Below are 16,403 nucleotides of genomic sequence, written 5' to 3' on the forward strand. Positions count from 1 at the left end.
TCAAGCCAAACTACCGAATATTTTCTAAAATCAAAGATCTCAGTCCTCTTATAAATAATAGTAATGTGGTTTATAAGGTTGATTGTCTTTCTTGTCTTATACCTACGTCTTATATTGGTCAAACATCTCAATTACTTCACAAAAAGCTCAACCAACACAAATGTCATTTAAAAAAATCTCTATCTTTATAAAAGATTACTTCTAGGACCATGTTATGTAAGCAAGTACAAAATTATTAATAAACAGACACATCTTGCAAAATTTTAAATTTATCCCAGGCACTAATAAAAAAAAAAAATATTGCCGCTAGTTTTACTAAAATAAGAATTTTAAGATTCCAAAACCCAAAAAATGTTTTGTGTGTCATCTAGTTGCAAATTAAATAGGCGTTTTATAAATTACCTTGTAGCCATTATAAATTCCAAAAGATTTAAGAAAAATTGCAGAGAAAAAAATATTGAAGAAATCTTGCTGAAATTGTAACTATACAAATAATAAAAAAATGAACATATTAGAATCACGTCAATTCATGATAAATCATGTATGATATAAAAAATCTTATTAAGAGGCACATTCAGGTTTTAAGTCAGCTAGGTGCTTAATTTGTATTGATTGATTAGTACATAAGTGAAAAACTGGGTTACCGAATTATTTTTTACTCCATGGATGTGAAACAAAAATATATAAATTTAGCTGTTAATCATTTTGCTCTAATTAATCTATAAATTGTGCAGTATATTCAATTTATCCTCGTTTACATTTAAACTAATGCAAGGCAAGGTTGCATTCAAAGCCGCAACTAATTTACAATTTTACTTGCAGAGATAAGTTTCATGTTCCCAGAAGAGCAACTTAGGTAAGACAGTTAGTAGTAGCTCTGGTGCGTTGCGTCCGACAATTGTGGCCTTCTCCTATTAACCCGTCATTCTAAACACCCGGATGTTTTACTGTCCGAGATCTCGTGTCGTGTTGTTTCATCAAAAAGGGAATAAAAAATATTACGGAAAGTCGCGCCTGGTATATTTCACTCGGCCGGAAATTTTATTTTCTTATGGCAGAAAAAGTTATTGGGCACGTACGAATGGAAAACATATTTCTGAAGTCACTTACCCTCGTAGTTCGTTTTTTGCACTTGGCGGAGTCGGCAAAAATATTAAGCTGAGTTTGCCCTTCGGGAGTGGGACACTGATCGATGTCCACGTGACGTAGGTCAATGTCAATTCCACTTGTACCTCTGAAAATAAATATATTTTATTATAGATGTCATATTTTCTTATGTTTTAATAAAAGAGATACGCCTAGTTGAACTGGAAAAACTGATCTCGTAGTGGAACAGCGTCAATTTATTCGAGACTTTCTGGAATATCAGGATCAAAACAATTTACTACTTTATTGTATTCAGGACAATATCATATGGTGGAATTTTTCTATCTTAGTATGATATATATCAAGTTATTAAACAAGTAGAAAATAAATTGGGAAATAAACAAAAAATGTACTACAGTACTCTCTATTTTTTTTTTTTTTAAATAAATATATGCAATTTATATATTAACTTACATTGTTTTGTTTTGCCAAACTATCGGTTTACGATATACAATGACACATTTATTGCTTAGGAATATGGAAATTGTTGATTTTTGAATGTATCTATTTTTGATAAATAAAAATTATTATTATTTGTCAAAGACCTTTGATACTGTACCCTATGATCGACTCTTAAGAGTATTATCTTTAAGTGGAGTAACTGAGAGAATACCCCAGGGAACCGTATTAGGACCTTTACCGTTTATTAATAATACATTAACTCACTAACGGAATTGAAAATGGATCTGTCATATCGCACACAACTGATTTTTGAATATACACTTAAATATAAGAGTTTTAAAAAAGATTTTTATACAGTGCTTTCATTTCAAAACAAATCACCCATATTTCACCATATAACTTCTTAAAAAAAAAAAAAAAAAAAAAAAAAATCCCTTATCAACCGCTTTTATTTTTTTCATTTTAATGCAGCTTACAATGATGTGTCACACGATAGGGGTTCCCATTTGATATATCAAAGTGACATTAGCTGAAGATGATTGAAAGAACTTCGTCAAATATAAAATTAAACGTACCCTTGTATATACAAAATTGACGTATTTTTTTTAGAATTTATTAAGAATGTTTCGTTTTAAAATGAAAGCACTGTATAACGGACTTGAATCTTTGGACATAATTATCGTGTTGTTGGAATCATGCTGTATCTATTAACCAGTTTCATCTGAGTGCGTATAATGAAGCATATAATGAATCTCATAATAACAAAAATGACGGTGTTGTAGTAAATATAAAAAATAGTATAGCGTTTTCACCACAATTATTTTAAATATTAATGACTCTCTTATGTCGATCCCTATTAATAAATGCTTTAAATTTTATACACGTTCTTGAAAATCTTAAAAATATTATTCTCAAAAAACTTCAATGGAAATTATAATAGGTGACGTAAATATAAATTTATTAAATAACTCCCATAAGAGAGTGTTGAATAAAGAAATGTTTTATCATAACAAATAATATCACAGATATGGTGGGAGTTGAAGTTAAAAATTCTAAAATACCTATAAATATATAGTCTAATAAAAAAAATATATAAAAAATAAACTATGAAAAGTTCAATCAACAATTAAGCATAGAAAATTGGAATGGGGTTCTTAAAGAACGTTGCAGCTACAAATGTGTAGTATAAATATATATTTATTCAACGATTTTTTTAGTAAATTTTTGGTCAAGGCGTATTTCTTAAACTGAAGAATATACGTATATCATATACGATTCTATTTACAAAACGGAGAAAATTTCGGCATTTAAAAAAATTGACACGGGATTTACATATATAGTTTTTAAACTCAATTACTAAAACCTCAAATATTTGATGAAGATCTGAAAAATCACTGTTTTTCGTCCATATTATCCAATATAATAACGCTGTTTTTATACTAAATATTTACATATAAAATTATAACAAATTTAAATAAACAATGTTATTAAATTAAATATTGAATATATATTTGCTGTAAAAACATTGTTTTTTATCAACACAACCCTTACCCCCCCACCCACCCCAAATATTTGCCCAGTAAAAAATTCTTTTGAAAAATTACAGCTTCGGGTCCATAATATTTAATCTAATAGCACTGTTTTTGTATTAAATAGGCGTATATATAATAATAACAAATAAAAAAAAAATTTAAAATATCCCTTATTCCCATCTGTTAACCAGTTCCATCTAAATGCGGGTAATGAATCTCATAATAACAAAAATGACGGTGTTGTAGTAAATATAAAAAATAGTATAGCGTTTTCACCACAATTATTTTAAATATTAATGACTCTCTTATGTCGATCCCTATTAACAAATGCTTTAAATTTTATACACGTTCTTGATAATCTTAAAAATATTATTCTTAAAAAACTTCAATGGAGATTATAATAGGTGCCACAAATATAAATTTATTAAATAACTCCTATAAGAGACTATTGAATACCTTTCAAAATATTTCACATGGAACCCAGTCATGTATACATCACATGTTTATTAAAGCACCTAATCAGTTTTCTTTTAAATTTTTTATCATAACAAATATTATCACAGATACTTTTAAATACATATTCTAAAAAAATATAATATAAATAATAAACTATGAAAAGTTCAATTTGGCATAAGGTTCTTAAAAAACGTTGCTTGTAAAAAATAACGGATTACTAATGGAATACTATGCTCGATTCGAATAAGAACTTAATCAAAATAAGGTTAATATTGTAGGTACTTAATAATGAATACATCAAACAAATTAATTGAACTCTTGAAATTAAAAAAAAAAAATGTTATTCGAATTTGCTAAAGAAAAATAAATTTAATATTGAAAAAAAAACTGGAAAATTATCAATGCCATTAAACAAAAATAAAAAAAGGTTTAGCTAAGGCTTTCAATATAGTACCACATGCAAGACTTAAATTATTATTAAAAAATTAGAAGATATTGAAGTGAGAGGTTTGGTGTCCCGCCTTTATGCTGATTATCTCACAGAGAGAGAACAAATGGTAAAAATTGATGAGAGTACTAGTATGAAACGGCGAATTTCAATAGGAGTACCTCATTGCACAGTATCATTGTTATTTATAATATACATTAATAATATATGCTAATTAAATTGCCTTGAAACTCTCATATCTTATGCAGACGATACTGTAATTTTTTATGAAGGCAATGCATGGAACGAAGTTAGATATGTAGATTAAGTTTCATAAATAATTGATTAAATGTAAATCGTCGTTTAACTACAAATTAATCAATCAATTACTTCTGTAAGAAATATAAAATATCTTGGTATAATTGACGAAAATTTAATAATCTTTGCCTGTACTTCACAGACAAGATTCGCAAATTATTAAAACAATTCCACTCACTTTTGAGATGTTTTCGAATCATGTTTCATAAAGTTAAATCATACCCTAGTAATGAACTTTTTAAACAAGCTAAATTAGTCACTTTTAGGGATTGACATACATTTGAAAGCATAAAAATACACATTGGTGAATACGAAAATCCTTGTCATAATTATGTTGGATTTTTGGGCCCGTTCTACTACAATCAGGTCCCAAATATCCTGAAGGCTACTAATAATATTAAATGCTTTAAACATAAAGGAAACACCTAATTTTAAATCATTCTTCATCTTTTGAACACTATGTGTTTGCCCTGAATGGTCCTTTGATGCGATGATATTCTTCAAAATTTTATTTTTCCTACTGTTTTTAAATATTGGTCTTAAAAATTGTTTCCTCATCAGTAAAAAGAATTCAGAAATTTGGACAAAATTTGGCAAAATTTCTGGCATTTGAGTGACTCCCAAATAAAAAAAGTCGTTTTCTCATTAGAAAAAAAAAATTATTGGTAAAATTTTGTCAAAATACAATTGAGTGAATTCTAATAAATAGTCGAAAATTTGTCGGAGCAAAATTTTGGTGCCCAACTAAAAAAGTTATTTGCTCATTAGTCCAAAAAATTAAAAAATTTACCATTTATGGATCAAATTGCCAATATTTCATCCGAATTCCCAGCATTTGAATGAATTCCAATGAATAGCCAAAAATTTAGTCACGAATTTTACATATCTACATATCCAAAGTTTTAAGTAGTTACATATCTAGAGCCTTAAATTAAGGATTTTTTTTTAATTCCTGACGTGAATCAATTGAGTATATTTTTTTTTAATTCCAGGCAATTATAACAAATTAAAAATATAATTCCAAACAGTTTAATATAATTAAATATATATTCGAGACTTCTGAATTTTGGCTCCCAAATAAAAAAAGTCGTTTTCACATTAGAAAAAAAATCAAAAATTATTGGTAAAATTGGCAAAATTTTGTCAAAAGATAATTGAGTGAATTCCAATAAATAGTCGAAAATTTGTCGGAGCGAAATTTTGGCGCCTAACTAAAAAAGTACAAAAAATTTACCATTTATGGATCAAATTACCAATATTTTATCCAAATTCCCAGCATTTGAGTGAATTCCAATAAATAGTCAAAAATGTTATATACCTACATATCCAAAGTTCTAAGTATTTACATATCTAGAGCCTTAAATTATGGACTTTTTTTTAAATTCTTGACGTGAATCAATTGACTATAATTTTTTTTTTATTCCAGGCAATTATAACAAATTAAAAACCTAATTCCAAGCAGTTAAATATACTTTTTTTAAAATAAGAACAGCTGAAAATATATTTTTTTAATTCTAGGCATTTTAAATATAAGAAAATTGTAAATTCTAAATTTTCTTACTCTAATTTCTTTTTAAATTCTAGGCACTTAAATATATTTTTTAATTCATAGCAGTTAAAATTCAAGGAAATTACATATATAGAACCATAAATTAATGATTTCTTTTTTAATTAAACAATTTGAGTAAACATTTTTCAATGACAGTAAGACTAACAAAATTAGTTAAAAATTTTTTAACAACAACAATTTGGATCAGTTTTTTTTTTTTTAAAGACTAAGTAAAATGTATTATAAGTGCAAGACAAGCCTAGGCTTTGCTGCTAACATATTTTTTGTATTTAACATAATCTCGTAATAGTTAGCAAAAAAACGAACGTTCTTTGAAGAAGCTAAAATTTAAAAAGATAAAATGCATGGGTCAAAACAGAGGGTCATACATAAAAAAATTCAAATAATATTTATGAAGCTCACTTGCCCAATCCCTTTTCCTATTATCTTGTAATTTATGCCAAAAAAGTTTAAAAGAGCATTTTTATGCAAATACTGCAATTGTTGCAAGGAGGGAAGCGGGTTTTATGGAGCAGCCCAAAAGCGTAAGGAAGAAACGCTATTTTACTTTAATGCTTTAGTTTTAAGGGTAGATTTAGCTTCTTTTATTCACAACTATGTTGCCATCCCAAGGGAAAGCTCATATATTATTATCATTAAATATACATATATTTATTCAACGATTTTTTATTAAATTTTTGTCAAGGCATTTCTATTAAACTGAAGAATATACGTATATTATATACGATTCTGTTTACAAAAGGGGGAAAATTTCGGCATTTAAAAAAATTTACACAATAACCTTCTGAAAAATCACTGTTTTTTGTCCAGATTATCCATTTTAATAACGTTGTTTTTATACTAAATATTTACATATAAAATTATAACAAATTTAAACAAACAGTGCTATTAAATTAAATGTTTAATATATATTTTCTGAAAAAACATTGTTTTTTTTATCAACACAACCCTTACCCCCCCCACCCACCCCAAATATTTTTAATTTATTTGGTATTTATTAATAATATACGTATATATTATAATTATATCAAATTTAAATAAACAAACTGTGTTATTAGATTAGATATTATTAATGCCAAAACCAGCTGTTTCATGCGTATTATTTTGGAAAACAATGATTTTTGAAAATAATTTTTTACCGGTAAGTTGTGTGGGGTGGGTGGGGGGGTAAGGGTAGAGTTAATGAAAAAGGTTTTTTTTTTGCAGAAAATAATTGCCTGAGAAAAAATGGTTTTTAAGAAAGTTATAGGTGAAAAAATCTATAGTTTCAGAAGTTGTGCCATTTTTTATCGCAAATAAGTGGAAATTCAGTTTTTTTTAAAATAAGTGATTAAATTTTGAAAAAATTTCAGATTTTTTTTGGTTCTAGACAACTTTTAATTATCTAACTTCTTATGGTGCACTTATATTTAACTAAATTTTGAAGTAAAAAAGAAGTAATAAATTGAGGAAATTAAAGAAATATTTATCGCATTAAAAGTAAATTATATATGCACGGTAGTGCCTAGTCTAAGTGCCTCAACAAAGACGCTTCCAGGGCGCTTAACTTCTAAAACCTAATTAGAAATTTGCAAGTCGTCGCGCCTGTTGCAATCACAAACTGCAAAATTACAAAAGTACACAAGAAATTCGAAACCAAGCGAAACACTTTTTGGTAAACTCTGCCTTTCTAATTAAATGTTCGGCTTTAGCGAAATCTTCAATTTAACTGCGTTTCTTATTAATCTATTTAACACTTTATATATATCTCAAGCCGTATTGCCATAATAACGTCTATGTGTCAAATTAAATTTGAATTCGGTTGTTTGTTATTTATAAGAGCTAATGCACGTTATGTATAACCCATATTCTTGCTAATTGCTTTCGCACCAACATCCCTAAAACGAAATATATGTTTTTTAAATTTGATATTCAAAAACATTTAAAAATTTACGAGTGAAAAGTTTTTACTCATCAATGTTTTAAAATATCCGACTAGGGCAAATATCAATCGAGAAGGAATTAAATATGCAACGGTAGTATCCCAAACAACAAAACAAAATATATGATGTATATTATAATTGATAAATATATATTTATTCAACGATTAGTTAGAAAATTTTTGGTATATTTATCAACCGTATATGGTCAAGGTATATTTATTAAACAGTACAATATACGTAAATCATATCCTATTCTATTTAAAAAAAGGGGGAAAATTTCGGCATTTAAAAATGATTTTTTTTTGAAAAATCACTGTTTTTGTATTAAATATTTATTAATATACATATATATATAATTATATCAAATTTAAATAAATAAACTGTGTTATTAGATTAGATATTAACGATGAAAGCAGCTGTTATTCATGCGGATTATTTTGGAAAACAAGGATTTTTGAAAACAATTTCTTACTGATAAGTTGTGTGGGGTGGGTGGGGGGGTAAGGATAGGGTTAATGAAAAACGGTTTATTAGTAGAAAATAATTACCTGAGAAAAAAATGAATTTTAAGAAAATTATAGGTGATTAAAAAATCTATAGTTTTTGTATCTATACAAGTGGAAATTTAGTTTTTTAAAATAACTCAATTAGTTTTGGAAAAATTTCAGTTTTTCTTTGTTCTAGACAATTTTTCATTATCTAGGTCCAAAAATTCAGTTTTTAAGCTAAAACTATTGGTATATTTATCAACTGTTAATGGTCAAGATAGATTTAGTAAACTGTAGACTATTGACAGATGTATCGTAATCAATCTTGTTCATTGCCCACTTTCAGTTTTCTGTCATTTATTAATCTTAAAAAACACTGTCTAAAAATAATATAAACAACTTTGGCTTGTATACCCAATCTTTTAAAACACACTCAATAAAATCCAACTGCATATTATACATCTTCCAAACATAATAATTTAAAGATCTAAAAGCAGCCCCCATGAATATATAAAGGGGAGGGTAATATCTCTGGAATGAATGAATGTTCTATATTATACTTCTCCAAAGATTTATTAAATCCTTTGAAAACGGCGGGATGGTCAAGTTACATTTTCAATGGGGCCAATAAATAAGGATGTGCTATCCGAAAGTTATTCAGCTTGCAAATAGAACGCGTATACAGTGGTCAAGTGTAATATAGTAGTGCATAACTTAAGTGGTTATGAGAGACACACTTTGCAATAATTTAATAAAATTCAAATTTAAAAAATAGAAAGCGATCGCGCCACTTCCAAAGGGAACTAATAAAACTCCAAGGGTGTATAATGCATCGCATCCATTTCACGGATATTATCAGCACTTCCGTAAATTCACGGCATGCCTTTTAAATCTTCAATTTTGAATGAATGTTAATGTAATGAGAATTTAATCGAGGGTTTTTATAACGTAATGTTAACGGTTGTATTTGGTGCGAAAAAAGGACCACTGTGGAAATCTTTATTTAAGGTAAGTAATTTTTTTACATGAATTGCCGATTTCGGGTTTATTGCACAGGGTGTTTCAAATTCGACCCCCAACGTGGCAATCTCGGAATTTATAAGAGATACCAAGATTGTTAAATTGGCAAAAAGAGTTTTTGAACTTAACAATATGCCATTTAAAAATGGTTCCGATGATATTTGAAAAAATACGATATTTTCAAAAATCGATTTTATTTTTTCCTGAGCTTATTTCTAATCAGATTTTAAAATAATTTGCACTTTTGCATTGCCACTTTTTCCCAGCTACATGATGGGGTTTTTAAATTCTTAATACGACGTTTGTCTTTTGCCAATCATCATCAGCTTTGTTTTTTCTTATAGACACTGTACTAGGTTTTTGCATTTTTAAAATCTTTGCAAAATTTCCTTTTTAATGATGTATGACAAGCAATTTTTTTTTGACAAGACAATATGTAAACTGTCAATAAATATTACACGTTAGACAGAAATACTAGCAATGCAATACCGTGGTAGAGCACACACATTACATCCTTCATCATTTTTGAAACACCTGTAAATATTTCAAGAGATTAAATTTGCTGAAAAAAAAACTAGGGAAACTTTATTAACAATTTTATTCCATATCGGGCTTAAAAAGCGTTGGTAAATAAATAAACAATACGATTGTTCCCCATAAAAATGTATCTAGAACATTCAAATCAGGAGATCTTGCGGGCCATCTTACAGAACCATTATTCTCAATCCACTTATCACCAAACCTTTCTATAAAATAATTGAAACTTATCGTGTATTGTGTGAGGAAGCACCATCTTGATGAAACCAGACTTTTCTCTTCGTTAAGAGCTCCATTAATAAATTAGAATGCTAATGCCCAAGCATTTATTAGTAATTTTTTTTAATTAATAATTTTTCATAATTTATATGCATTTGACATAATTTTCTAGTTTTTCCAGGCAATCAATTTTTTTTTTCCGGGAACTGCAAATCTTTTTAATTTCTTCCAGGCAATCGGAGTAATTTTTTATATTTTCCAAGCATCTGAACTCATTTTTCATTTTATTACATAAAATTACATTAAATGCCTGGAAAACAGAAAATTCCTGAAAAATATAAAAAATATATTAAAATCCCTGGAAGGCGTAAAAATTTCCATTAAACGTCTGAAATAAAATAGAAAATGAATCCAGTTTTTTGGAAAACCTACAGAATTCCCTTAAATGGCTGGAAGTCATTAAAAGTCACTCCAAGCATCTGAAAAATAGAAAAACTGATTGGAAAAGCCTGGAACAAAACTATTAAAACAAACTTTCTTTAGATGCCTGAAATAATTAAAAAATTACTCCTGAAAAACTAAGAAAATCTAAAAACATGCGAATTTTCCAAATTTACAAAAAAATCTTAAAAACGCAATAGCTTACCCTAAAGACCTAAAATTAAATAAAGCCATTATATGTCAATATTACATCTTGCGAATACCTGCAATACGTGGAAAAATTACCTCGAAAACCTGGAATAAAAGAAAATTTTATTACAAATGCCTGGAATAATATAAAAATACTCAAAAAGTCTGAAAAATGTTATTTCAAAAATTGCCAAAATTCTGAAATTAATAACTGAAAACCAAAAGCCATTTTAAAAGATTAAAATTAACAGAAAAGTGATTTGAAAAACCTGGAAGACGTGGAAAATGATACGAAAGTCCTGGAATAAAACATTTCTACTAGATTTTATTTTGAACACCTCGAATATTATAAAAATACCAAAAAAAAATCTGGAAAATTTAAAAAATTATATTCAAAATTCTGAAATTAAAATTTGAAAACAATTATTTATCTTAAAATATTAAAATTAAAAGAAAAATTATTTAAAATATTTGGAAGACGTGATAGTTGACCCAAAGACTTGGAGATTTCCAAATGCCTGGAATATCATAAAAATACTCAATAAACCTGGAAAATGTCAAAAATTCTGGACGACATAAAATCTAGAAAATGCCGAGAATAATTTTTTTAAATTTCAAAATTTTGGGAATTAAAAATTGAAAAAATAACTTATTACTCCTAAAATTATTTATTCAAAATTTCGGGAATCTATTCTTTTTTCTTAATTAAAATTAAAAGAAAAATATTTGAAATACTTGGAAGACGTGGAAAATGGCCCTTAGGTTCGGGAATAAAACAAGATGTTATTCCAAAGATTTGGAATAATATAAGAATGCTCGGAAAATCCAGAATATGTTAAAATTTAGTTCAAAAATTTCAAAAACTCTGAAATTGAAAACAAAAACTTATTCTAAAATATTAAAATTAAAACAAAAATTATTTAAAATACTTGGAAGTGATAATTGATTCAAAGACCTGGAATAAAATAAGATTTTATCCAAATGCCTGGAATATCATAAAAATACTCAACAAACCTGGAGAATGTCAAACATTTCAAAAATTCTGGAATCAATTTAATTGAAAACAAAAAATTATTTTAGAATATTAAAATTAAAAAATAAATTATTTAAAATAATTGGAAGGCGTGGAAAATAATCCTAAGGTCTAGGAATAAAATGCCTGGAATATTCCAAGGATGTTTGAAAAATCTAGAAAATGCCGACAATATTTTTTTTTATTTCAAAATTTCTGGAATTAAAAATTGAAAAAAAAAACTTATCCTAAAATTATTCAAAATTTTGGGAATCTATTCTTTTCTCTTAATTAGAATTAAAAGAAAAATTATTTGAAATACTTGGAAGACATGGAAAATGACCCTAAGGCTCCGGAATAAAACAAGATTTTATCCAAATGCCTGAAATATCATAAAAATACTCAAAAACCTGGAGAATGTCAAAAATTTCAAAAATTCTGGAATCAATTCAATTGAAAACAAAAAATTATTTTAGAATATTAAAATTAAAAAATAAATTATTTAAAATAATTGGAAGACGTGGGAAATAACCCTAAGGTCTAGGAATAAAATTATATTTTATTCCAAATGCCTAATATTCTAAGGACCTTCGAAAAATCTAGAAAATGCCGAGAATAATTTTTTTAAATTTCAAAATTTCGAGAATTAAAAATTAAGAAAAAAAACTTATCCTAAAATTATTCAAAATTTCGGGAATCTATTCTTTTCTCTTAATTAGAATTAAAAGAAAAATTATTTGAAATACTTGGAAGACGTGGAAACTGACCCTAGGGTTCGGGAATAAAACAAGATGTTATTCCAAAGGTTTGGAATAATATAAGAATGCTCGAAAAATCCAGAAAATGTTAAAATTTAGTTCAAGAATTTCGAAAATTCTGCAATCAAAAATTAAAACCAAAAAATTATTTTATAACATTGAAATTAAAAAATAAATTATTTAAAATAATTGGAAGATGTGGAAAATAAATCTAAGGTCTAGGAAGAAAATTATATTTTATTCCAAATGCGTGGAATATTCTAAGGATGTTCGAAAAATCTAGAAAATGCCGACAATAATTTTTTTAAATTTCAATATTTCGGGAATTAAAAATTCAAAAAAAAAAATCCTAAAATTATTCAAAACATCTCAAAATTTCGAGAATCTATTCTTTCCTCTTAATTAAAATTAAGAGAAAAAATATTTCAAACACTTGGAAATCGTGGAAAATGACCCTAGGATGTTATTCCAAAGGTTTGGAATAATATAAGAATGCTTGGAAAATCCAGAAAATGTTAAAATTATTTCAAAAATTGAAAAAAAAACTTGTTTTAAAACATTAAAATTTTGAAATAAAAATAATTTCCCGAAATTGTCAGGGATTATTTTGACTCCAAATGCTCTTATGATTTGTGCTAAAAATACCACAGTTTGTAAAAGTACTTTAATCGGTCCATATCACATTTATAATAAATTTTAATTATTTCTTCCTTTCTTCTTCATAACTGCTTAAATTATTAGTCAAATAACTCTCAGTTTGTACTAGAATACTAACAAAATATACATATATTTAAAATATATGATATTTATGACAGTTTAATGCGGCAAATTCAATTTTTTCTAAAAATTCGAGTTTTTACAAAAAATAAATATAGCTTGTGATGCATCCTTAAAAAGACAACTTTGCACAGATTTTAAAAATGTAAAAACCCAATATAGTGCCCATAACAAGAAACAGAGTTGAGGATGGTTGGCAAAAGACAAGACGTCGTATCAAAAATCTAAAAACACCCTCATCGATTGTTTAAAATTTCGGATTTTTTCGAATATATTCGGAATTTTTTAAACGGCCTTCGTATCTCTTATAGATTCCAAGACCTCCATGTTGAGGTTCGAATTTGAAACACCCTGTATATTGCGGTAATAAAAGTGTAATTTCGGGATACTTTAAATAGACACATTTTTAAAAATGAGCATTTACAGGCATACAAAAAAAAAGTGATAAATTTTATGTGATATCTTTGCGTTAAAAGTGAAATAATCCGTTAAACTCGGAAATGTCTGAAAAGATAACTTGCCAGTATTTACCGGATTCCTCTGAGCTTTTACAAACCCCTATTCTTATAAAATTTATCAAGACAAAACCGGTGATTCCTGCGGGAGTCGTTGTCTTTACAGAAATATTCAAATTAAGAAAATTTAAATTGTACTCCTTGTCATAATTTTACGGCAATTTTGTCTTACTGCGGATTCTAAGAGATTGAAATGTCACACTTTTGTTTTATTTTATGTAGGAAATCCTGAAATCTGTTAAAATTTATGTTTATTCAGAGGGTATAATAAAGAACATGTCACATTAATAAGAAAGTTCCTTTACGCAATAAACTTATTACTATTAAAGAAAAAGGGGGGATACAAAAAAAAGAGAATGTCGGTCAGCTTTAGGCCTTACGAAGTAACCCCTATTTACCAACATAGCAGTAAATTCACCCTAATATAAACAAAATATTCCATGCTTTGGGATATGAAAAATTGACAGGGTTACAAGATAAAATAGCTCCAGAGCCAAAAAAAATTTAATAGAAACCTGAATCCATGTATGTGAAGATATATTTAGAATGTGGGATACATCGTCTACGAGGAGCATCAATTTTGTTTTTATTGACACATTTTTTTTTTTGCTAATACTTAGACGAAATGATCAGAATTTATTGCGGCTGAAATGAGGCATTACGCGAGATGCTCAACATTTTATGAAGTTACAAAAAAAATCCTTTAGATTTGGTCCATTTAATGTAAGTAGTAAAAAGCTTTTTACATTAATAAAGGTCTCAACGTTGTCGCTTAAGTAGCGCTGATTTTACCTAATAAGCATTTATCAAAAAAAAACATGTTTTAAGAACCATCTTGGGGGACTGTATTTTTTTCACTTAAAAGTACAGAAAGCTAAAAGGCGAAACCAAACTAACAAAGCTGAACCGAAAATTTTCTTTACGATAAAATTAAAAATGATCTTCCTCGAGTGGATATTACGTTATGAAATGCTTAGCTATGAAATTTTTAAAAGGATAAGTGACGAGCAGTCGCTGACTGTAGCTTAAATTGACCTACTTAAGAAAAAATATGCTGGAGGGCTTATTGCTTTAGGAAAGTGAAAATTTTACTTTCGATTCATAATAATATACAGAGCGAACCTTTTTAAACTGTTAATTTTTAACCTTATTCTAGTTTACTAAAAGACATTCATTTATAAATATCACATAATAAAAACTGTTTTAAAATAATAAATGACAACTCAAGCCTTGTCAGCTAACCCCGAGTAACCCAGGTTAATATGTGAACAAATAAATCAAATACGTGCAGACCGAGAAGTGATTTATTGTCGACATTTAAAGGTCTTTTCATCAGTGCAGTGATATTCTCAAAATATAAATTTATTTCAGGGAAAATGGTGGGCTTTCCATATTCACATAACATTACAAAAGAGTCAATTACGTTTTGCGACCATACAGATGAATTGTTTGCATAAATAAATGGTTTTCGATCAATTAGTATTCAGGGAATTCATTTAATATCGCTATCTTTTAACTGTTTGTATAGGAAATTTGATATAAATGCTCTTATCTTAATTTACAGTGCTAATATTTCTAATTTTTTTTGATTGCCTTATTAACATTTAAACTCAGTCTTAAGGTTGGGAAATTTTAACTTCTCAGTTTAAAATGTGACTTGTGAGAGACCCTAAATAATGTTCTTTCAAAAAAATTAATATTAAGTATTATTTTCATCGTTTAAACCTCTACATCCTTAAGATTCAGAAATGTAATTTATCTAGCACACTACTTAACAGGAAAACCTCAACCAAGAAGACAAATCTGAAGTATTTAAATACATATACACGTAACAACATTGTAGCACTTATAAGGTTCGATCAGGTGCGAATTAAATACTCGATGCACAAGAATAGTCAACTGATTTAATCTACACACTTACACTACTAAACGGCATCACTTAAGACTACTAGAAATATTTATTTACTGCTATTTATGTTGTCCGATTTGAATATCGCGCCAATATTCCGAACTGAACTGTCAAGTGGTCTCCTAGTGGCGACGCGACTCAGTAAATACTCGGCATAATACTTCCGAAAGAGTCTTCAGAGATGTTGTAACAGGTATTGCTCGGTGTAGTGCTCTTTTCTGTAACCAATATCATTACAATGTTTATGAATTTATAACAAGGTAATATAATGGGGCAGTCAACAGTAAGGGAAGGTCAGATTAAGATAGGAATGAAGACCTAAAATAGATGCTTTTTAATTTCTGTAAGGTATTAAAAATATCAAAGCCTTTGCCAACATTTTTATGTGTAGTACAACATGATATAAATAGGAGAAAACCGCAGTTTATTTAAGCTCTACATAAAGAGAATAATAAATTTTGATGTGATAATTGGTGAGGTATTGGAGAGTCAAGTTGATTGTTCGGTAACTTAAATAAAATTTTCCTCAGTTTACAAGGGATTGCATATTAAACAGTTTAAGTAAGTGTTCCTCTAGGTATCCTTGAAGAGGATAACCACCATGAGGTTTAAATTAGAGCAGCTTCAAAAACCTCCTCTGAACTGTCTTAAGATCCTCAATGTATTGAGTATAGTCACATGACCAAACTATCCAGTTATACTCCACCTTAGATCTAATGAAGGAAAAGAAAAGACATTATTTAATTCACGGCTCAGTCTAAAAAT

At 27.7% G+C, this 16,403-nt stretch overlaps 1 protein-coding gene across 2 annotated transcripts in view; it reads right to left on the bottom strand.

Annotated features, from left to right (window-relative positions):
• The window catches only part of LOC126748682 (probable G-protein coupled receptor 158), a 288,292-nt gene that overhangs the window by 153,799 nt on the left and 118,090 nt on the right, over positions 1 to 16,403 (bottom strand). For both annotated transcript variants that reach the window (XM_050458061.1, XM_050458062.1), the window contains exon 3: positions 1,111 to 1,234. In XM_050458061.1, coding sequence (XP_050314018.1) covers positions 1,111 to 1,234 — 124 coding nt within the window. The remainder of the gene's footprint in view (positions 1 to 1,110; positions 1,235 to 16,403) is intronic.

This window comes from Anthonomus grandis, chromosome 22 (genome assembly GCF_022605725.1).
Source record: "Anthonomus grandis grandis chromosome 22, icAntGran1.3, whole genome shotgun sequence".
In the NCBI taxonomy this organism is placed as follows: Eukaryota; Metazoa; Arthropoda; class Insecta; order Coleoptera; family Curculionidae; genus Anthonomus; species Anthonomus grandis.